Genomic DNA, 23,553 nt, shown 5'->3' on the forward strand with positions numbered 1-23,553 from the left:
TCCCATCGCGACTCAAAGATTTTGTGAGCAAATGATTATTTTGGCACGCCGCATGCGCGTCTTTCGTACTTGCAGTTCACCCTAAGTGTATTTATTATCTATGGTTCACCCACCCACCGAAGCGTACACACGCATGTATGCCCGCGCCACTCGCCGCCATTCCTTACGAACTCGGGATAAGTTAACTGCAACCCTTACTGTAGCTAGCGAAATTATCCAGTAAACTTGTTGTGGGACCCTCTGGTGTTCCATTATCCGGTGCTCCAACTGGGCAACACAAAAATTTTCAAAAAATACGATAGGCCCTGCTCCCAGTGGATGTAGGTTAGCGACCAAAGTACGCTGCTTACGATCGGGCTTACATTTTTATTGTTAATCACGGGTAGGATTTTTACATCCTTGTCACAAGTACGTCGTAGAAAAGATGGTGGGTCAGTCAAAGAGTGTATTTTGTAGAGTGGTCATCAAAGATGAATGATAGAAGAATCGACATTAGGTTGCATACACGTTACAGGAGAACACTCTTGCCTATTCTACGGCCAATCCCTTAGTCGTCTTTTAAGACACCTACACGATGGACTAACGGTGGTGCCTTGTCCAAGTGCATTTGGGACTGCTAGATAAAAGGCGTTATGCCATATAGTTCCTAGTACTTTCTTAGTACCACGCACGCGCGTACGCAGCACACCGCTAACTCTCCGACACATCGTGCTATCTCGCTACTCAATGTATTGCTAGCCTATGCTCCGGAAATGGATATACTCCATGATGGTTTGCAGCGATTTATAGCTGTTGCTAGAAATTACCTATGCTAATATTATTAATACCTTACAAATGTTTTGGTTATACTGTTAATTTGTAAGAAGACTAAATAAATAAATAAATATAGTTGCCTCGCGAAAAATCGTTTTATTGTAACATTTCATTCTATGCGTTAATTTCAAAACCTCGCACGAGTGATGCCAATATGAGAAAATAAAACTAAAATGACACATAAGACTCAATATTTATTGAATAACGTCTTCGAATTACATTTGTCTGAACGCGTCTCTTATAGAATTGCCTGCAAAATCATTTATGTATATAAAAATTATTTTTTGTCAAACTAAAGAATTGTAACCTAAACGAACAAGTAAATTGACTAGAACTATCTAAACAGTTCATATGGTCAGCTTCTCAAGGTGACTCGATATCTTCTCGTAAGCGAATTTATTTCGATAAACGTGAATATTCGATTTCACTTTCTTCATTAACGTTCTTGGATCGATATCGCTGAGCTGGAGTAAAGCATCTGCAACAAAATTCAAACTTTAATCCGAATAACGTTTCTATTTTTCAGCGACAAAGCATCCACTAAAGCGTCTGTTTCTTCATCATAAAATTAGTGGCGTTTACAAGAGTTGTGGGTGGCATTCAATCTAATAAATGTTGACGTGACAACGTGTTATAAATCGATGAAGACCAGTTGCACGCATGAAAAAGTGTCACGTTCCGCGTGAGCGTGCAAGCGAGAGCGCGGTACAAGCGATATAGAGATGCGATCGGCCCAAGCGTTGGCTTGTGACACATCTCTCTTCTTGCGTGACGTCAGAGCTTAAAGTTTGAATAGTTCTGCGACTAACGTTACCACGTAAAACTATCGTCCGTAAACCTACTTTACAAACAACTAATATTGTTTGGTACAATACAGCTCCATATTCGGATTCAAGAGGATTAAATTGTCGATCACTCTGTACTACGAACTAATCTCGGTAAAGACGCATTCACAGATTGCTAAGTCAATCCTACTGTAAGATTTTCAAACTGTAATGGAATAAACTGAGAGGGACGTGACAAAAAAAAGAAAACTTGTTAAATAGAAATACTAGCTGTTACTCACACCTCGCCGCATGGACAAAGAAAAATGCCAGCTTAGTTTCCCGTGGAAATGAAATGTTTTTTCGGGATAAAAGGTAGCCATGTCAATCTTCTGGCCTAATATTATATGACTTAAAAAAATCATGTCAATCCGTTGCTTAGTTTCGACGTACACGAAGGACAAAACAAAAATATATATTTTACACTTACATATAATATTAGTACCTATAGTATAGATATGGAAAGTGTGGAATGTGGCTGTATAGATTATACTAGTCTGCCTGTCGATGCGGCAACTATGAAGGGTAGAGGTAAGGAGAGCCGTCTCATATGGGAGAAGCTTGAAAGTGTCCCCCCACTTTCAGCACTAAATAACAGTTCAAAAATCCTCCAGAATGGCGCTAGCATAGGCACATGGTATAATATAAATTGAGTAGTTTTTAACTGATTGAAGTATGCTGATTTAGGAAATTTAATATATTTAATGACTAGAGTAGTTAGTGACAAAATAATATACAAGACCTCACATGTTTACGTAGTCCAAACTAATTTCGTCAATATAACCTAAAATTATTGCTGTGGTAAAACGTGGAGACATCGATTGCATTTTCTTATCAGCTTTAAATAGAATACTTTTTGTGATATTGTAATGCTTACAGTTCTTTCGTCTTTTTTATTTCTCTATCTTATTCTAATAACTTTCAGCGCCTTTTTTAAAATTTACCCGGTTGCTACTGTAGCGCCACCCTTATTTAGCATAGTTTAACGGACATTTTTTCACACAAAGCGACGGTTCTCCTTACGTCTACCCTTCATAGCGGCAACAAATACCAACCTAACATTTCGTTTCTGAACGTTTCATCGACGTCATCCAGGTGTACCAACATGGCGGAGTACAGAGCGTCAACGTGCGCACCGTATACAGTCGTATCGTACGGCTGCGGTCGGTTCTTGAACAAAGTACATAAAGTCTGCACGGCGTAAGAACGAACTTTGTCGCTAACGTCGTCGAGGCGTTTCAATACAACTAAAAAAGACAAAATATATGCAATCAATATTTCCGATTGGTTTTTTTTTTTTTTTTTTGCCCTTGTAGGCAGACGAACGAGCATACGGCCCACTTGATGGTGAGTGGTTACCATCGCCCATGGACTTTAGCAATGCCAGGGGCAGAGCCAAGCAGCTGCCTACTGCTTAATACTCTCCACAAGCCTCGTTTGAAGAAGGACATGTCATAGCCCTCGGGATACACCGTGGAGGGGAGCTCATTCCATAGCCGGATGGCCGGATGGTTTAGAGGAAGAGGTAGACCTAAGAAGAAATGGATGGATTGCGTGAAAGACGATATGTGTAAAAGGGAAGTGAGCGAAGAAATGGTATATGATAGAGGAGTATGGAAGGAGAAAACATAGGCAGCACCTCTTGAGAGTCCGCACGGTAGGTACCACCACGCTACCTATTTCTGCTGTAAAGTAGTTATGCGTTTCGGGCTGAAAGGTAGGGCAGCCGTTGTAACTATACTGAGACCTTAGAACTTATATCTCAAGCTGGGTGGCGCATTTACGTTGCAGATGTCTATGGGCTCCAGTAACCACTGAACACCAGGTGAGCTGTGAGCTCGTCCACCCATCTAAGCAACAAAAACAAAAAGATCAATATCAATCCAAGGTGAAATATGTTCCGGACGCAAGAATATCTGCCGGAATCGAGAGCGACAACGGCTGTTCGTGAAGTCAATGACCGCTGTTATACTATACATTTGAAACTTAGAACTCTCTGGTAACAGTTAATTCCAAAAAAACTCGTATGTATCTAATATTACAATCATCATCATCATCAGCTTTTATCTGCCCACTGCTGGACATAGGCCTTCTTCCCCAATGCCTTCCACAGAACGCGGTCCTCCGCCTTACCGCTTACGCAGTAAGTCGTCGGTCCACCTGTAGGCTTAGTGCGAGTTTCAAAAATCGAATCGAATGACTCGCATCGAGTGTACGCTCTTCACGGTGAAACGTGCGGAGCTCTGAGTGCGAGATATTCGATTTGCAGGACGTTTATTCATCTTTAGAAGCAATAATTTTTTCTTTTATATTGGTAGCATGCAAGTTTTTTTTTAAGGCGTTTAATTGAAATGCCAAGCTTTCTAACGATATTTATAATTAGTCGGGTAATGGGTAATGTACCTGTGCTTAGTGCGAGTTTTTTTAATTACTCAGTCGATGTTAATGTTATGTTTAATTTGTGTGAGTTTGTATCAGTGCCACCTAGTGGTAAGCTTATGAATCTCATTTTGTGGGAGAGAGAAGGTTTGTTTATGTTGCTGTCTCATGTATCGAATAGCTTTACCGAAGTGAGGCTCTCGATTATTGTATGTGCGAGTGCGAGTTGCAAATTAATGGATTTTGAGAGTATTTCTTCACTTTCAAGCAAGTTAAGTAGTCACTAAAAATTTTGCCGTGAAACCAATACAATATCAAGATTTTTTCTTTCGTTTTTAATAATAATGTTGTTTTTTAAGGTTTTATCTATTCTAATGGTTTATACAAATATATTTTTTCGGTTAGAAAATTTTATAGACGTCTAGCTAGTTGTAAATACATATTAATTCTTTGCTTTTTCATTTAATTCTTATTAAATCATTGCTTTTTTTTAAAGAGTTGTTTGGTGAGAGAGAGAGAGCGAGATAGAGTTGTTTTTTTTTTTATTGCTTAGATGGATGGACGAGCTCACAGCCCACCTGATGTTAAGTGGTTACTGGAGCCCATAGACATCTACAACGTAAATGCGCCACCCACCTCGAGATATAAGTTCTAAGGTCTCAGTATAGTTACAACGGCTACCCCACCCTTCGAACCGAAACGCATTATTGCTTCACGGCGGAAATAGGCGGGGTGGTGGTACCTACCCGTGTGGACTCCCAAGAGGTCCTACCACCAGTGAAAGAGTATTCTTTATTGTACACAAAATGAATAAATATTGTGAAACATTTTTTCTTGGTCTTATCGCTAAGAGTGATCTCTTCCAGACAACCATTAGATGGGCAAGAATAATTTCGAAATGAATTGCACACTGTGTATCTATCTATTATAGAAATATATACACACACGCACATACACACGCGCACACACACACACACACACACACACAGACACACACACGCGCAATATACATATTTACAGGTACATACGTACAGATTTATATTTATAAATTATATAGAAATTTGAACAATGTAATAATAATTTTGCTTCTTTACACATTTATAAATAAGGATGGATGCTCGTAATAATTTTAGTATATTTGGGCCACCTAATGAAGATCATCAACACTATTACCGTAAATACAATCATTTTATAAACGTTCAACGGGTAAAAGATTAAACCTATGTAAAACATAATTTCTTTAATTAAAAAAAGCTGAAATAATTACCTATTCCAAGATTAATTATGTTAAGTATGTCTAAATATGTAATTACAATTAAATAAATTCTATAATAAACTTCTAATTCTAATACTTCTATTAAAGTTACTAAAAAAATATGTTTATGCTGGGCAGTTTTCGTGTATTTTAAAGGTTACGCCATTACGGCAAAGTTTGTTTACGAAATTGCACCCTTAGAATGGAAGTGGTATAACTAAAAAATTTAAGATTAGTTTTATATTTCAAAACACTTATGTATTATTATTAAGAACCTACATTTTAAGTAGGTAATACGTGCAGCAAAAATGTTGGACTCCTTTTTACGAAAATTGCGCGGACGGAGAAGTATGAAATTTCCCACACTCATAGAGAATATAGAGAAGTAGTGCAGATTGCTAACTTTTTTTTTAATTGTGCTTAAACAATAAAAAAATAAACTAAATGAATAAAAAAACCTTACACACATTACCATGTATTTGACACACACACACACACACACACATGCATTTATACTTTTTTTGTTTATTGATTTATCAATCTGTGGTCAAATTGAGAATAGATTAATATTTTTTGTCTTTAATATTATTTTTCTATAATGTAGCCTTGGCGACATAGAGCAATGATTATTATAGAAATGATGATAATAGAAAGGTGACAATAAAACTATAATAATGTTCAAACTTAAAATTTAAATAAATTATGGTGAAATTTCGACCACTGGACTACCATTAGTAGATAATAATAAAATCATTTATTGCCTTTCACACAGATTTAGATTATTACAGGCAGCCTACAAGGAAACAACAAAAAAACAAAACACTATTATATCATTTCTGGCAAGCAGCTCAACATTTGCACTTGTATATTATTAATAGGAATTTTATTAAGAATATTGACAATTTATGAGGAATTTGACAAGTACGGATTAGTTATAGATATATGTAGTTACATATTGTAAATTAAATTAGTTTTATAAGTGCAATAAAAAATAATTTAAATGATAAAATGATAAAGCCATACCTTTTTCCAATGTGACGATTAGAGGGTATCCTATTATTCTTTTCTATATTATTCTATCAGCTTATAAAATTAAACAGTCTCTTTTAGTCTAGAAAAGGACAAAGTACTCTTTCTGTCTTTTTCAAATAAAATGGCATGCCTTAAAGTGTTTAAACCGAAAAACTAAAAAAATACAATTATTGTATTACAATATTGAAGTTTACCAGAAACTAAGAATTTTGGGTTGAGCCACTTTAATTCTAAAGGTACAAAATAGTATTGAACACGTGACATTACCCGAATAATTTTGAAAGTAGTTGGTTCCCATTAAAATGCTGTTAAAATGCGTTGTATTTCATTTAGACGGTCTAATGCCAAAACATCACGTGCTACCAATATACGAGAAATAATATTATTGCTGCTCTCGGTGAATAAACGCCCTGCGAAGCGAGTAGCATATCTCAACTCACACTCACAATTCTTCATTTTTCACCGTATAGAACGTAAACTCGATTTGATTTTGATTTATTCATTTACAATTGAACAACTAGGAAAAAGAGATGAAAAGACATTTTGGAGGGACCGCGAGGAGCTAAATTGTGTGAATTGTTTTATTTTGTCTATTTAATGTTTCTTAGTTAATGCGTATTTAATATTTCTTCGTGTATAAGTGTAATTTTGAGACCGTCCTGGCCTAAAGGTTAAGGCGTCCGGTGTATTCGTATCTTGCAATGCACCGGTGTTCTAATCCCGCCGGCGGGTATCAATTTTTCTAATGAAATACGTACTTATCAAATGTTTACGATTGACTTTCACTGTAAAGGAATAGCATCATGTAATAAAAATCAAACCCGCAAAATTAATTTTTGTAATTACTGGTGGTAGGACGTCTTGTGAGTCCGCACGGGTAGGTATCACCACCCTGCCTATTTTTGCCGTGAAGCAGTAATGCGTTTCGGTTTGAAGGGTGGGACAACCGTTGTAACTATACTGAGACCTTAGAACTAATATCTCAAGGTGGGAGGCGGCATTTGCGTTGTAGATGTCTATGGGCTCCGGTAACCACTTAAGATTAGGTGGGCCGGGAGCTCGTCCACCCATCTGTGCAATAACAAAGTAACGTGGGTTTATTAACTGCTTAGTATCTGTGAAAGTGCGAAAATTAAAAAAAATTAAACAAAACCGCTGGACGTAGCTTCTCGAAATCTTCGAAAAGGTCCACTGAAAAAAATCTCAGTATATAATCAGCATTTTGCAGAGATTATATTTTATCCCATATTATCTGATCTCATTTCATTTCATTCCATGCCAATTGATTAATGCTTAAAATTAATCAAATCCATTTCACTCCATATTATCATTTTTCATAAAAAAAGATTAGGCTCTATGGCATGATATTTTTGCCTCTCTAGTTGGAAAAATAAAACTACTCAAGAAATACTCGATCGAAACGTTAAAATCCACTAATTTGTAACACGCACTCGCACAAATGTCATTCGTAGTACTCATTTCGGTAAAATTACTCGGGTACGAGATCACAACGTTAATATGAACTCGCACTCACAAAATAACACCGAGTACGTTTGCCGCTAGGGGCGCTGTTCCAATTGCATACAAATTTGAGCAAACTGGCTCGCTAGTGAGAACGTTACAAAACTCGCACTAAGCACACTGGTTGGAGGATGTCCGCTGAGTTTCTTGCCAGTTCTACTCAGGACGGAGGCTAGTTTTTGTGAATTGGCGGTAGTTCTTTTTGACGTTCAACAAGTATGTTTTTTGATTTGATTTGACTCCCCATGCTCCTGGTACCCGTCAATAGCCTCCATTCAAGGACTTTCCTCCCCCACCTGGCGTCGCTGGCTCGACAGATGTGACCGGCTCATTGCCACTTTAGCCTGCTAACTTTAAATTACAATCGATATTAATTAATCGCCACATGTTTCCACAAAACGTACCGAAATACATTTTATTCAATATATCCGCTGTAAAACAGCCGCGTTGGCGCGCTAAGGTCGCGAGGCAGCACACGGCACGCAGAGTGTGCTGTCTCGTCAACGTCGAGTTGTCCTCCACCAGACCCATGAGGAGCGGTACCATTTCGTCCAAAAACGGTTCCAAGGATTCTTTTGTGGGAAAAAGGTTTACTTCCTGCAATAATATTACCTTCTATTTTAAGAGAACATTCGAAAGCAACAGTCCCGACGAATTTAACCTTATTAATTGGCAATCAACAGTTCATGTTGGCCAACATATTAAAACAAATACGTTCGGAAATGCGTAACTTAATTACAAATACAGATTGTGTGGGTACTTTTTAAGCAACAAACGAGTGTGGGCGAGTGAGAGAGATGATGATTTCCAATTTATTATTAGATACAAACATTTACACTAAAATTTAGATTTTCGTGTACCAAAATGATATCGCATCGATAAAAATATCGCATTTTATTATTTTTCTTTACGTACGTACGCCTTATGATGTGTTTTCACCAAAATCTGGCTAGCAACATAAGAACAATGCAGTACCCGGATTCCGGAGGGACCAATTGTCATTTTAATTGTTTTAATTATTCAACTGATGAAAGGATGTGCGCACGACTAAACGAGAAATGGAAATGGAAAATCTTGAAACTAATTCGAATACCTTATCGACGGTGTCGCCATCTCCACCGTTCTCGGCCCGGATGCGCTCGTCCTGAGGGCTGTCCTGCAGCGCGGAGCACAGACACGCGACGGCCGCGGTGCGTATCGCCTCAGCGGTGCGACCCGCCGACCATATCATGTTAGGCATTATTATTTCTGTAGAATATAGATCGCAGCGCATAAAATAAAACTTCCGTTGTTCCAAAATATTGTGTTATAATTTTGGAGATGCTTAACGACGGTGGGATGATCTTTCACCGAGCGGGTGATATTGTTCTGTAGAATTTTGTTATTCGGAACTTGTATATATGAAGACTTATCTTGAAAATGTCGTAGGCGGTACACACACAAATTTATCGGAGCGAAACGTAAGCGAGTGTTAGTCGATGCGGGTAGGCTCTGACTCAAGTGAGCGCGGTGCTGTGCGCGGACTACGACGTATCGGTCTGAAGTCACAGCATACCAGTTTTGGGTGCGTGTGTCCAATGTAGTCGACTGGTGCGCATCGACACGGCCCAAATTTGTGTCGGAATAAAATGTAATGTGGTGTATGTAAATGCGTACCAGTTGTGTGTAAGTGTATATGTGGGAGTAGCCCACATAATAATAATTAAAAATGAATTAACACGTTTATTACGCCTTGCTCATTTTTTTACAGTCTTTGCCATCTTCGTTTTCTCTGTCATTCTGTCTATCATTCTCTTTTCCCTTTCTTTCCGTTTTCTCTCACTCACATCTTTACGATCCGTTCCACACTCTTGATATGTTTCGTTCTTACCAATCCCACAATTCTTTAAATAAAAATTTTTTTTTTTGGTTTTTTTTTTTTCACATTTTCAATCATTATAGGCAAACGAATCTGTTTACTATCGGCCGTAGGCAACAGGAACACCTTGAGAGGTTTTGGCATTTTGTTTCTTACTCAAGTAGTTACCTAATGATGCCGGGTACATAAAATATGAAAGTTTGATTTTTATTACACGATGTTATTAATCGTGTAAGTTATCAAGTGCGTGTTAAAACTAATAAGAAATCGATTATCGCATCATTCGATACACCATCCGGATGATTGCTTTATGCGATAGCCCATTGACATCGGCAATTTATTTAGAGAGTTATAAATGGCGAAGCGGACGATTAACGTGGCATGGACATGTGATGCGTAGAGAGAAGATGCATGTGACTAGGAAATGGTAGTGCAAGGTAGAGGAGGAAGAGGTCGCAGGCCGAAGAAGACATGGAGGGAGTGTGTGAATGACGATATGAGCGAAACAGAGGAGTGAGTGTTGAACTGACGGCTGATAGAAGAGGTTGGAAGAGAAAAATTAGCTGTGCTGACCCCACCTAGTGGGATAAGGTAAAGAAAAAGATAAATGGCGAAGATTTCACTCCAGTTTCTTATACAATAAAAAGAATAAATCAAATTCCGGTGAAGAGGTCACTTAATGCAAGACTACCCACCTTCTATGATGATCTTCAGGAAGGCCCCAAGTTTGTCACTGTCGCATTTCCTGAAGTTCTCCTGTCTCTTCAGCAGAGCAGTCGATAGAGTCGTGAATATCTTTAGTCTGACTTCCGCGTCCGTTTCCGTGTTCGCCAGACACTCCTTTAATAGGGGAGCTATGAGGTGTAGCTGGGCTCCCATGGCTGAACCTTTTCAAGTCATGGGTGTGGTCAAATTTGGCACAATTTCATTTGCTAGACTATAAATGTCAAAGAATTTTAAAAAACGACATAAAAAGTATTAATTAAATACCTTATTTAAAATACATTTACGCTTTAATCTCGCATTTAATATTTTAATTTTTAATCTTTCCGACCTCGTATGTATATATATATTTAGTAATAATATAATGGTGATTAATAATAGTTTTATACTTTTTAATACCATTTAAAAACCATTTTATACCTTTTTTAATAACTTCTGGCACTATCTTTGAAATTACACCTTTTGCTACGGTGGCGCCACCCTAATCGGTCGCTTTTCGACGCACACAGATAGTATGCTCCTTAGCTCTACCCTCCATAAGTGTGCTAGTTGAACGGGTTTATTATTGCTAGTTAGGCACTGGGCAGAGGAACTCGTACATTTTAACGGTAGATAGCGGCTTGGCTCTGCCCCAGGCATTGCTGAAGTCCAGGGGCGACGATAACCACTCACCATCAGGTGAAAGAAAAATAAAGATCACAATGTGGATGCCGCTAACAACCTTGAGACATGAGGTCGGTGTTTCAATTATGTTGTACGTTTGTCCCGTCCTTTAAATCGGACAATGACAGAAACAGGCCGGCAGTACCCGCTCAATTACGATAATATTATTCGGGATTCCGTTTTTATTACAAAACGACATTCTTGCAGTTGCCATAAAGCTTGGGCCGTGGTATAATCGCATCATTTTTTTTTCTACATATTCTAGTAACCTCGATGGTTTATCCTAGATTCACTGAACTAGTAGGTGAGCTCACGGGGCTCAAACCGGAGGTGTTGTTAACACTGGCCCTAGCAAGAGCAGTGCTTCGTAGAATCTACCACCGGATCGGAAACGCAACCGACTCAGAAGATCCGGCGAGAAGCTCAGTGGGCTTTGTCTATGGGTTAATTTACTCGTTGCGCAAGCGGCAGGTTCGGCGAGGACGGTGACCGGTGCTTGAGGTACCTAAAAACACCGTGGATCGGGAGGATCCAAATTGACGTGGCCACATCACTAGCAACGCTTAACCGCCCGCATTTGTGCAAAAAGTCCAGACACTTCTTTATCAAAGTCACAATTAAAAACAAAACACACCTGCGTGCATCAGAACGCATTCAAGCAGACACCGATCGGGGGTGAGCAGAGTCCACGTGGGGGCGTCGCTGGTGATGTTGGCGAGCACTTTACCGATGTGTCTTTCATGGAGACTGGTTAATGTTTTACCGGACTTTTCAATGCACCGAAGTCTGTCCAGGTTTGCTGTTAGCAAATAAATATCTATGTTACATCATATATTGAAATCACAGTGTTCTTTTATTAAAATCGCGCGTGCTGTCGAATCCTAGCTTATTACTAGCCATGATGGGCTCTAAGCGCTAATCGGAGCCGATGATCATTGCGTTGGTACAACAGCTACCTTTTGGGATGCACGAAAATCTTCGGCAAATAGGCAAGGGGGTACCAGCCCGTGCGTACTCACAATACGGCCTCCAAGAAGTAAATGCCGATCAGAGACCCGATCATGCTAGAATAATAGGTATACAAAGATATTTGTTTTATCTTAAAGTAGAGACACCAAAAAAGGGAACTTAATTTCACACTCACACAACGCCATAAACTGTATCTGATCGTCGACGGGCATGGCGTAAACAGTGAAGTTGATGGTGAAAAGATCGTTGGCGACTGACCCACACTCGTCACCGCAGAGCTCCATCAACGCCTCTGATACGTGGAGCAAATTCGTCTGGTACTTTGGCTGCGAAATAGCAGTAATGCTTTTCCTTTTAAGACGAAGGTGGATCGCTTTAGTTTGATAAGCTTAGAGGAGCAGACAAGCTCATGTTTAACTGGTTCAGGTTCCATCGTTAGGCGGGGAACCAAAATACACAGACACCTCAATAAGGATGCAGCTGCTGATCTTGAGATATAATGTTAAAGTTTTAAATGCACTGGATGCTTCGTAAAGTCTGCATAGACTTGTTACTCCCTATCATTTTAGTTCTTAAACCTAAGAACCAAACGCATAGGAGTTACACAGATTGGGGAATAGCGGTACTAGAACTAGGAGAAACTAGAGGTAGGAGCAGTGTGCTTAGTGCGAGTTTTTTAACGTTCTCGATAGCGTAAAAGTTAAATTTGTATGGAGTTGGAACGTCTACCTACGGTTGCCACTAGGGGCGCTGTTCCAACTGGATACAAATTCGAGTTAACTTTTACGCTATCGAGAACGTTAAAAAAGTCGCCCTAAGCACACAATAAAGACTACAGTTAAAGAAAATAAACAAAAACTTGACTTCAATAGCAAACTTGATAAAGTATTGATATTTTTTGTTATTGCTGTTATTGTCATCGGTCCTTGATGCGTGTACAGACTTTTAAGTTATTCAGGGGCCTTTAATTCGATGAAAATTACGTTCAAAGATTCTATTACATACAAACAAACAGACATATAGATCTTCCTAGGCGATGTGAGCTGACAGCTGGATTGGTGTATTAGAGACAAACAAACCTTTCTAGTCCTACAACGGTCGGGATCCGCCAGTTCTTTACATATCTCAGTCAAAATCTTCCCTTTGACAAGTTCCACACGAGAACCTTTGATGATGTTGGCTAGGACAAGCAAGACTGCCCACGATTCCACGTCGGCCTCCAGCAGCGGCCACCACGTTTCCGGAGTGATGAAGTATCCGAACAATTCTGCGGCGCGTTTCACCTGTATATTGATGAAGAAGCGAATGATGGATTTTAATATACACGTCAAATTATTTTAACTTTACGCGAAGTTTGTTTTGGAAACTTCGCATGTTATTTTTATTTTTATTTTATTTTATTAGGCTCACAATACACATCACAAGCTAAAGATACATAAAAAACACAAATAAAAAGAAACAAAATCTGGCTTGCAACATAAGTTATGTGCGCACGACAAAACAAGACATATGGTGCTGAATTTGTATAACAATGTTCCTTACAATTATGACAAAACAACACAATAACAAAAACTAATCTAACGAATAATGTAAGGAAAAAAAAAAAATTCACAATATAAGTAATACATTAAACAATTACATTAACCTACCTATTAATAAATCGGAGGATGCCCTTGAACATTTTTCTAAACGAAACTAATTTAGTTAGTTATTTATTTAGTTTATTATTTATTTAGTTTTTATTGTGTGATAACATGGATATGTTATTTATTGTTGTTTAAGTGTGTTACTAACACTGGCCCTAGCGAGAGCAGTGCTTCGCAGAATCTACCACCGGAGCGCAAACGAAACCCACTGAGAAGATCCGGCGAGAATCTCAATGAGCCGTGTCTGTGGGTTAATTTCCTCGTCGAGCCCATCGTCGCAAGCGACGGGTTCGGCGAGGACGGTAACCGGTGTTTGAAGTACCTAAAAGCACCGTTAATGGATCGGGAGGATCCCTAATGACATGTTTAGGGCATCACTCTATCAGTTAAGAGGTATTGTATTTAGAATGTACTTTAAAAACTATAATTCCATTTCTAAAATCCGTTTAATAAGTATAATAATGAACACTGGAGTGTTGCAAAATATAAAAAAGTAAATTGTACCTCGACCACAACTCTAGGATCTTCATCAGCTGCCCCGCGTATCATAGTACGAACAATAGCGTTGGCATGCTGTGTAGAACCCTCCTCTGCGCATAATATCAACCAGCAGAGGAGCTGAGCCACGCGGAGACGAGCATCTGCTTGCCAGCCCTCCATTTCTGGTACATAAAATTTTAGATTCGCCAACAGTAATTCCTTATTTCTAAGCATAGCCCTGTATCACCGAAGAAGGAAGAGAAGAAAGATGGCCGGCAAGAAATAGATGAGGAGAACCGAATACTGGGCCTAGTGGCATAAATTATGAGAGGCCTATCCCAGTCCAGCAATATAAAACTATGATCTCATCAAGCTCAAGTCATCTATGATTTGCAGCAGAGTATTATAATTACTATTCGAGCCAGTCATTACCCCCAGTCAAGCATTACACTTTTCTTGGCATCACTCATTATCCAACACATTATCCACACTTATCCAACAACCAAAAACAAAGGCAAAAAGTTTATAAGGAAGTATTTAATACAACACTTGACATCAAATTAACGTTGCACATTAAAGTTGTAGATGTCTATGGGCTCCAGTAACCACTTAACACCAGGTGGGCCGTGAGCTCGTCCAGCCATATAAGCAATAAAAAAAAAAAAAAACATATTATCCACATGCTCATATAACTAATATAGCAATTAAAAGATTATAGAAGACTCAACAATGTGTCAACAATCAAATTATACCTTTTTCAACAGCAGGAACAATCTTCCCAATATTACTCTGCACCAATACTCTACAACCCATGTTGGGTCTTTTAACATCAGGATAATGCGAGGGAACATCTTTCAGGAAATCACTCTTCTTCTTTAAATCTTCCTCATTTTCCTCCATGTATTGTAAGCCAACATCATCCCAGAGTTTTGTGGCAGTTTCCCTGATGCTAGCCATTACATCACTCAGGCTGAAAAAGTATTCTTACTTTTCAGCATACCCACAGTTTGGCTTAAACATGGATTTCAGATATATGTTTAAACCAAAGTTGTTGTAATTGTTACAGGTAGTTGAGTTACTTTATATTATACAATGGTATATAATAAAGTTTGATGGACCCAATACGGTTGGTTCAGTACAACTTATATTACTAATATCTAACTACATTTTAATTATAATTTTACAAAATAAAATTAGTTTATGTCAATTCAAATATAATTCCATCATGTTGCCTGAATATATATTATTACATTTTTTATATGAAAAATTGTTTTTTTTTTGTACATGTACCATACCTAGTTAACAAAAGAGGCATCATGCGATGCCAAAAAGAATATCGGTCTCTGTATTTTAACATCCAGTTTCCTACTTCTAATGTCACCTGGAGGCGAACTTGACTATTTTCATCAAACAGCTTCTCTGCCATTGGTGTTATTGATAGCTCTAAGCATTTCACATTTCCTGACATCACTATTGCTCCTGTAGGCATAAGGTGAATCAAGAATTACTCATGTCTCAATTTTACTAAAATAACACTTTCCCTATGTCTACAGGGCTGTTGACAGTGTAAGATGATAAATAAACATCATTAATTGTTGCTATTATAATTTTAAAATAACTCTAAAAGAGCAGTATGCTCTGAGAAATTGATGTTGGAATAAAAGTCGTCAGTGCTAGACACGAGCTTAGCTATTAACCTGGCATTGCTACGAAAACCTCTAAGAGCGACGGTAATTACTCACTATCAGGTGGGCCACATGCCCATCTACGTCAAAAAAATGCAATCAAAATAAAACATTGTCAAAAAAGGTAAAATATTTTTTTTTTGCAAAAATAACATATCATGTTATGATTATGAGTATTAGGGTTAGCAGTAGTAATGAGTGACAAAGAATAGATTATTAATTATGAAATAACAATTATTAATTATATAATCACCTATAGCTTTAACAGCTGCAGCTCGGACCCTAAAATGCTGGTGTGCTAGATTTGACAGCACGGGCTTCACGTAGCTCTCAGATTGAAAATGAAAATCCCGCTGCAAGTTCTCAGATAACAATATAATGCATTCACATGCTTCTACCTTCACTTTAGAATAAGGATCCGTAACCGTTTTGGTTAAAATACTTGTTAAATCATTTAGAAAAGAATTCAAGTAATGTGTAACTTTGTATCTATCTAAGATAGTGTGAACTAGCTGGATTAAAACTAGCCGAATCTCTTCAGATTCTTCCACAATCTCAGGGCATCCGATGCGACGGACAAGCGTAGGAAATATATAGGTTAAATAATAGTCATTCAGTGGGAGCTTTTGTATGAAGTTCGAAATTATTTGCACGGCTAATTCTCGACACACCTCCGACTGATCGGAATAGCTTTTGAGTACGTGCGCGTAGATTTCTGGAAACACCACAGTGAGATCACAGTCAACATTTTCAGGACTCTCAAAAATTTCTTCGCTTAACTTCGTGAGCGCATTTTTTCGCGCTATCTTTGATTCGCTTTGTAAAGCCGTTATATATTGTTCAAGAACACGTCGAGCATTTTCTTCCAAAGCACATTTAGTTTTAGACATTATTTTAAGAATGCTAGTCCTGTTCCAAGAAGAAAACAAAATTCAAGCAGTATTGATAAACAAAGTCAGTTACCATTGGCAACCACTTTTTTTTAACATGGCAATTATTTTCTGCAAATGCGTCTGCATGTTTTAAATACGTGGCTCTAACGTATCTACCACGAGTTTCTCTTATGCACAAACTTTCTACATGTACACGTGTACTCTATTTAGATGTACAATATCTCTATGTAATATTACTATTCTCCATCTCTTAAATTAATAAAGCCGACTGTATTCTGGCCACTCTCTGGAACATTTTATACTCGTAGATAAAACAAACATAATAGTTTCAATATGTTTTTATTATTAAGGGATTGCTGATGGCTCGGGGGTTTTTACTAGCTCCACAAGCTCAGCCAGAGAGGATGAGATTTGCTAATAACCACCCGAACGTCTCTGGAAGAAACCAATTAACGCAAAGACAGTAGTGTTTCGCAAGTACTAGATCCTTTTTTATTTATTGCTATAGTGGGTGGATAAGCTCACGGTCTACCTGGATGAGCACAAATTCTTAATTTTACAGTATAATGGCTGCCCCACCTCTCAAACAGAAACGCATTACTGCTTCACGGTAGAAATTGATAAGGTGGTACCTACCCGTGCGGACTCATAATACTGCCTACTACCACTAAAATTATTTTTGATATATAATATAATATAAATAGTAATATATACCTACTATAGATATATAAATAATATTTAAAATATATCCACTCCTCAGTGTCATATCAAATCTCATTTATGTAAATAATACAGAAACAAGTACATTTTATCAGAAAGAAAATACGATAAGATCAGTGACTGAACTAACTAACACATAATACACACCGTATTAAAAAATCATGGTCAAGCTTAGAGTATACATAAACTAGCTTGCTTATGTATTTTCTAAGTGGTCAAGTTTGTTTTCCCCTCTGAAAATTTTATAGCCATGAGATTAGCTGTCATCTAAAAAAAATTTTAGGCACAGAACACTATTACTTCTAGCGAAGATTGTAGGTATACTGTAAGCTGCTGAGGCCAATTACTCCTAAACATCCACATCACTACGATCAAAAACGTGCACCAATCACAGCTCGCCAAGTACAGCTGTCAACGTCTGCGTTTCTATGAAAGGACGAGATTCTTCCATCATATTCAGTTTTTGAATTAAGTGTATAATCTATGGTTTTTGACAACTTACGTGGTTTTACATTAGCCTTCCCAGTTTTATATTGAAGTGTCTAAATTTATAACACACGAGTTCAAATACTCGTCAAAAATGTTTAAATTTAGTCTGTTTCATTTATTATTTTTGGCTACGGCCGTGCAGGTGGTCCTATCACTTCGAGAAGGTGATTGCGAAGTGTGTGTGAAAACTGTAGAGAAGTTTGCCGCCACGCTATCAGATGATGTGAAGAAAGACCCTAAAAAAATCGAGGCAGAGTTCAAAAAGTTCTGTAAAGGTTCAAAGAACAAAGAAAATAGATTTTGTTACTATTTAGGAGGTCTCGAAGAGTCAGCCACCGGCATTTTGGGAGAATTGTCAAAGCCCTTAAGTTGGTCTATGCCCGCCGATAAAATATGTGAAAAATTGAAGAAAAAAGATGCACAAATCTGTGACCTAAGGTTCGACAAACAAATCGATCTAAACAATGTTGATTTGAAGAAACTAAAAGTACGTGACTTGAAGAAGATTCTGAACGACTGGGATGAGGTCTGCGATGGTTGCATCGAGAAGACTGACTTCATTAAGAGAATAGAAGAGTTAAAACCCAAATACATGGGTAGATCTGACCTCTAAACTAAATAAATACATTAGGTAAGGCTCTGAAGCCAATCATTAAATTTATGAACTGTCTATTAAAAAAATGTGTAGATATATATCAACAAGTTTTGATTAACAGTAAATGTTCAGCCATAAAACTTTACTTTAGACAGTAGTATCAAATTTTGTGATAATTCTGTGTAAATTTTATAATTCATATTGAATTGATATTACGGTAACTGGCTATGTCAAACTGCTTGTGCTTAGTCTTTGTGATGGTTCATTCAAATGCTGATATAGGAGAGTTGAGTAAATTAACAACAAATCAATGCTATGTAATAATATACAAAAGAAAAGTAACAGTAATTGAATAGTAATCAAAATCACTAAAAGAAATGCAAATAATATTTTTAAATAAATCAAACGTATAAAGATGTTTGTGAATCTTCATAAGACAAACATACCAAATGAATTCATTTTTAACCACTCCTGTGTGTTAATATAAAATGTAATTACTTACAATTATTTTTTCTTTTTTCTAGGTGAATTATCAACATTCACATTGTGATATCAACATCATGCAGACCTTTTGTGTGATGTAATATGGACAGTGTATTTGTAAATTAATAAAGTATGAAAGTGTATACAGTGAGAATGAAAGCATGTACACAATAAATTATTATAATTAAATATTTTTCACGTTCATTATTTTTATTTTGTGTAGTAAGTACAATGAAATGAAGAGTTTATGAATTGAACTTCAGAAAAGGATGCTAGGCTAATACATATGCTCAATCTCATGCATATCGACGCTTGAAAGGCAAACGTGACTAAGCGACAATAACTGCTTTGTACATAAATGATAGGCAATAACCATATTCGATGCACAAAAAAAATATATTTCTAGGTCTATTAAAATCATTTCGATCCTACAGCTACTAGCTAAATTCTAATACAGCTGGATTCTTTAAAATAAATTTTGTTTTCAGGTATTTCAACTTTAAATTAGTCTACTGTAAAATTCACGCATTGTCGCTTAGTCACGTTTGCCTTTCAAGCGTCGATATGGATAATGCCCTTATACTCCTACCCACAGTCATTAAAATTGAGTTAAGGGAATGATTGGCCCCTTGGATTGGTCTGTGTTCTTAAAAAAGGTTCTAAAATATGTGGCTGACGAACATATATCAGAATGGAGTATCAGAATTTATGTGGAGTTTTATTTTAAAGTCGTTGTGGCCTAACGGATAAGACGTCTGGTGCATTCGTGTTGAGCGATGCACCCGGTGTTCGAATCTCAGGCGGGTACCAATTTTTCTAATGAAATACGTACTCAACAAATGTTCACGATTGATTTCCACGGTGAAGGAATAATAATTTTAGAACCTTATATCTCAAGGACCTTATGTCTCCTTAGGACCTTAGAACTTATATCTCAAGGTGGGTGGCGCATTTACGTTGTAGACGTCTATAGGCTCCAGTAACCACTTAACACCAGGTGGGCTGTGAGCTCGTCCACCCATCTAAGCAAAACATATCTCCAGCAGAGAACTATCACAAAGGTGGATGTTCGGTGGAGTGGTACCCCCGTCGTCCATAGATCAAAGGACCAGCCATCTCTTTTGCACTATGATCCAGACTCATCGGACTTGCGCAGTGGTGAGAGACTAGACCTACAAAGGTTTCTTTCTGCAGCTTTGGCGAGCGACCAAAAAGCGCGGCTAACAGGGATAGCTAAAGTGCTAAAGTTGAGCTCTGGCAACGTGCTCTGACTTCGCCTTGGCATTAGACTTCTTGTAAGACCTGGAAGCGGCGTTATATTTCCACCTTTCGCCTGAGACGTTAGGATCCGTCGTCTATCCCATGCCGCGTATGTGGACCGCTTGAGTTGAACGCTGCTCAACTCAAGCGGTCCACATACGCGGCCCTACTGGCATTGTTATAACAGGATCCTCTGCGACCCCCGACGGGCACCTCAGAAAAAGGAATGAACAATTCCATCCCCTGAAGCACCATATCTTTAAGCCGGTTCGCACAGACGTCAGGATCACCAGACATTATCTCGTAGAGTAAGTGCACGATTTAAAGGGCGTAATTAATGGTTCCTAGCATTGGTAATATTCGATTCATGATTTCGCATTATGTTGCTTTGTAGTCCTCATGGCTTATAGGATAAAACACTCAGTGCATTCGTATTAAGTGATACTTCTGTACTGGTGTTCGAATCCCGCAGCCAGATAACAATTTTTTAAGTGAATAATTTCCATGATAGAGCAATAACATGGTGTAATGAAAAAAATCAGTCACAAAAAATAAAATTTGCGTAATCACTGAGAGTGGGGCGTCTTGTGACCCCACGGGTAGATACCACTACCTGGCACATTACTGCCGCGAAGCAGTATGTGTTTCAGTTTGAAGGGTGGGTAATTGTACTTTAAAATTGTGACTTGGAATGGAACTCAGGCTGTGACTCAGGTCTCAAGGTGGGTGACGTCATTTACGTTGACGCCTATCATGGGCTTTGATCGTCCACCCATCTAAGCAATAAAAAGTTCTCAATCATGGTAAAATATATAGCTTATGTAAGTTCCACAATAAATTGTTTTAGGATATATTAACACATATGCAGCACACCTTCAGCACAGCCTTTTTGATACCGAATCCTCTGAAACTATTGTACCACTAAGTGTATTGTGAGCTAGTAGTCCCCTATTATACTATAGCAATAAAAACAAACTACCCTCCTTTTCAAATTGATTAACGTAATTTGTATTTTATAAAAGTTAATTAAGGGAATGACTGATATAAACGGATCCTCAGGATGGCATCGACAATTGAGACAATTTACATCCACACGAAATATTATATTCTCTTTAGTACACGTTACGGTGGGTAGAATACGAATGCCATCGAGATATGCTAACCGCCGGTATTTATACAATCATCTTGACCTATTTAAATACAAACTTAGTAGGTAATATTAAACATTGTTCATCTTAATTATTCTGCTGATTATTTACGTACAATTATTATTTAATAATATCGAATTATGTAACATAAATAGCATTAGGGCTTATTGCGCCGGAAGCTGTCAAGCGGAAGGCGCCAATAAAATATTATAAGTATAAAGAAATATGAATGAACTATTTACTTGATTATGAAATTACGAATTATATTACAAGACAATAATAAGTTCTATATATTTCCTAAGTTCGTAAATAATTAATTATGTGAGGCCGGCAGTGTTGCTCGATAACACTGAAGTAACAACAGCAACTTGGCGTTTTAAAGCAAAATAGGTACACACTTTTCGTTTGATGGTTTTGAGAGTAGGCCAGTAATTACACCAATGCAGTTGAGATTGATACTGACTGACATACGGTTTTTACTGGGTCCATTGAGTTATGGTATCTTGAGGAATGGCAACATCTGGCAAAGTGCATTACCACCTGCAACGGTGACCATGACCAGTGTCTTAAGAGTGTAAATGACTGAGAAGAACAAGTTATAGTATACTAATAGACCAATTAATTTCAATCAATCGATCAATAATTCAATCAAAGAAAAAACAAGACATCACAGTACTAATTTATTGCAATTTTTAATGAATGTATGAGTTAAACAAAACATTATATTTTAATTCATACAGCAACAGGTACAGAATCTGTTCTTTAGTGGTATTTGTAGTTCTTGTGGTGCTCTGAAAATGAGACAATATTTATTTTAATGTGACAGTAAAGCTTTGCTAGAAAATGTTGACATAATACATAATTGAATAGGGGAATTCTTTTCAGCCAATTTATTAAATATGATAAAATAATAACTGCCCACTGCACTGCACTGTAATAATAGTTAGAATTAAATTCACTTAGCAGATTATAACATTGACCACATCCCACTAAACAACTACACATCTGTATAGTCTTTATTCACATGAATCATTCTTCGATCTCCAGATAATTAATATGAATAGCATTCAAACTCTTCAGATGTGGATTATTAGTGGAAAATTGTGCTAATAATAAGTTTCGTGTCCAAAAGTTAACCAGGTTGATTACCAAAATAATAATACCAAAATAAGTATACTAACTAATTCTTCCATAGTTGATGGCATAGAAGAAGACCATGCTGCCAACGAGTAGTTGATAGAATGGAGCCATGCCAACCTTCTTAGGTTGTACGTACTTATGTTGCCATCTCCACCAGGCTGAAAGTTTAAAATAATACTATAGTTCAGTATCAGTGACTGTTTTTGAACATGATTTTAATACTGACTTTAAATTTAATTTCATAAATAATAAGTTTTTTTTTTTTTTATCAAATTGAATTGAATGATTTTTTAACATATCTTTGTGGTAATTTAAATTTTTTCTCAAGCAGTGTTTCATACATAACCTAAAATGCTAATAAAAATATAATTGTATTACCTCGACTGAAAGCTCCAGCCACGGCCGAGGGAGTCTTGCTGCGGCGACCGAACCACGAACCGATTTCGTTCAGCTTCAACTGGCTGAATGGAGTATCAGCTGTTAAAAGTAATGTAGAATTACATAACCGAAACTTCAATCAATATCAAGGATCATTGACATAATACGGATGAAACTTACGTTTTCCATAGTAGCGTGCAGGATCGTAAGGCCCATGTACAGCAGGATTATACTCCTTGGGGTAATCACCGAAAGCCATATTTTTAGAAAAGCCCGATGCACTTTTCTAAAAATCAATTTGAGTAGGTACCTACCTAATACTTATTTCAGTTTTCCGAAAGATACCAACTGTCGGAAGTGTCAAGTGTCATAAATCGAATAACCATAAAGTTAAATACAAGGGACAGTGACTAACAAGATCGCGCGTACATATTTTCAAGAATCAAAATAATATGAACTTTCAATAAGAGTGTACTTTATTTGTACTTTATTTGTACACGAATACTACCTATTAAATTAAATATATTCCAAAAAGGCAAAAAATCTAACTTGTTTGATAATAATAATTGAATTGTGTGAATGTCTGTTTTCGGGCCTAG

At 37.4% G+C, this 23,553-nt stretch overlaps 3 protein-coding genes across 3 annotated transcripts; 1 reads left to right on the top strand and 2 right to left on the bottom strand.

Annotated features, from left to right (window-relative positions):
* Positions 1 to 987: 987 nt before the first annotated feature.
* Dnaaf5 (dynein axonemal assembly factor 5) lies at positions 988 to 17,176 on the bottom strand. Its single transcript, XM_028172120.2, has 12 exons — positions 16,102 to 17,176; positions 15,459 to 15,642; positions 14,916 to 15,133; positions 14,188 to 14,345; positions 13,117 to 13,320; positions 12,213 to 12,363; positions 11,703 to 11,867; positions 10,378 to 10,569; positions 8,918 to 9,072; positions 8,229 to 8,421; positions 2,693 to 2,884; positions 988 to 1,291 (listed from the first exon to the last, which is right to left on the bottom strand). The coding sequence occupies exons 1-12, from the start codon at positions 16,736 to 16,738 to the stop codon at positions 1,161 to 1,163; spliced, it is 2,580 nt and encodes an 859-aa protein (XP_028027921.2). The 5' UTR covers positions 16,739 to 17,176; the 3' UTR covers positions 988 to 1,160.
* A 715-nt stretch (positions 17,177 to 17,891) lies between these two features.
* On the top strand, positions 17,892 to 19,232 carry Manf (mesencephalic astrocyte-derived neurotrophic factor). Its single transcript, XM_028172121.2, has 2 exons — positions 17,892 to 18,581; positions 19,070 to 19,232. The coding sequence occupies exon 1, from the start codon at positions 18,042 to 18,044 to the stop codon at positions 18,561 to 18,563; it is 522 nt and encodes a 173-aa protein (XP_028027922.1). The 5' UTR covers positions 17,892 to 18,041; the 3' UTR covers positions 18,564 to 18,581; positions 19,070 to 19,232.
* Positions 19,233 to 22,103: 2,871 nt separating this feature from the next.
* ATPsynF (ATP synthase, subunit F) lies at positions 22,104 to 23,312 on the bottom strand. The gene is made up of 4 exons (XM_028172181.2): positions 23,135 to 23,312; positions 22,955 to 23,053; positions 22,618 to 22,734; positions 22,104 to 22,227 (listed from the first exon to the last, which is right to left on the bottom strand). The coding sequence occupies exons 1-4, from the start codon at positions 23,211 to 23,213 to the stop codon at positions 22,199 to 22,201; spliced, it is 324 nt and encodes a 107-aa protein (XP_028027982.1). The 5' UTR covers positions 23,214 to 23,312; the 3' UTR covers positions 22,104 to 22,198.
* Between the last annotated feature and the right edge of the window lie 241 nt (positions 23,313 to 23,553).

The sequence above is a fragment of the Bombyx mandarina genome, chromosome 17, assembly GCF_030267445.1.
Source record: "Bombyx mandarina strain Sakado chromosome 17, ASM3026744v2".
Classification (NCBI taxonomy): Eukaryota; Metazoa; Arthropoda; class Insecta; order Lepidoptera; family Bombycidae; genus Bombyx; species Bombyx mandarina.

What these genes read in the sequence shown, in the direction of transcription:
- Dnaaf5 (XM_028172120.2), bottom strand. Translation starts at nt 16,738, where the DNA reads ATGTCTAAAACTAAATGTGCTTTGGAAGAAAATGCTCGACGTGTTCTT. An exon ending in TGCAGCTGTTAAAGCTATAG is followed by an intron (nt 15,643 to 16,101) that starts GTGATTATATAA and finishes TTATGCCTACAG; the next exon opens with GAGCAATAGTGATGTCAGGA. An exon ending in ATGGCGACACCGTCGATAAG is followed by an intron (nt 8,422 to 8,917) that starts GTATTCGAATTA and finishes ATATTATTGCAG; the next exon opens with GAAGTAAACCTTTTTCCCAC.
- Manf (XM_028172121.2), top strand. Translation starts at nt 18,042, where the DNA reads ATGTTTAAATTTAGTCTGTTTCATTTATTATTTTTGGCTACGGCCGTG.
- ATPsynF (XM_028172181.2), bottom strand. Translation starts at nt 23,213, where the DNA reads ATGGCTTTCGGTGATTACCCCAAGGAGTATAATCCTGCTGTACATGGG. An exon ending in TGCACGCTACTATGGAAAAC is followed by an intron (nt 23,054 to 23,134) that starts GTAAGTTTCATC and finishes TACTTTTAACAG; the next exon opens with CTGATACTCCATTCAGCCAG. An exon ending in GGCTGGAGCTTTCAGTCGAG is followed by an intron (nt 22,735 to 22,954) that starts GTAATACAATTA and finishes TTAAACTTTCAG; the next exon opens with CCTGGTGGAGATGGCAACAT.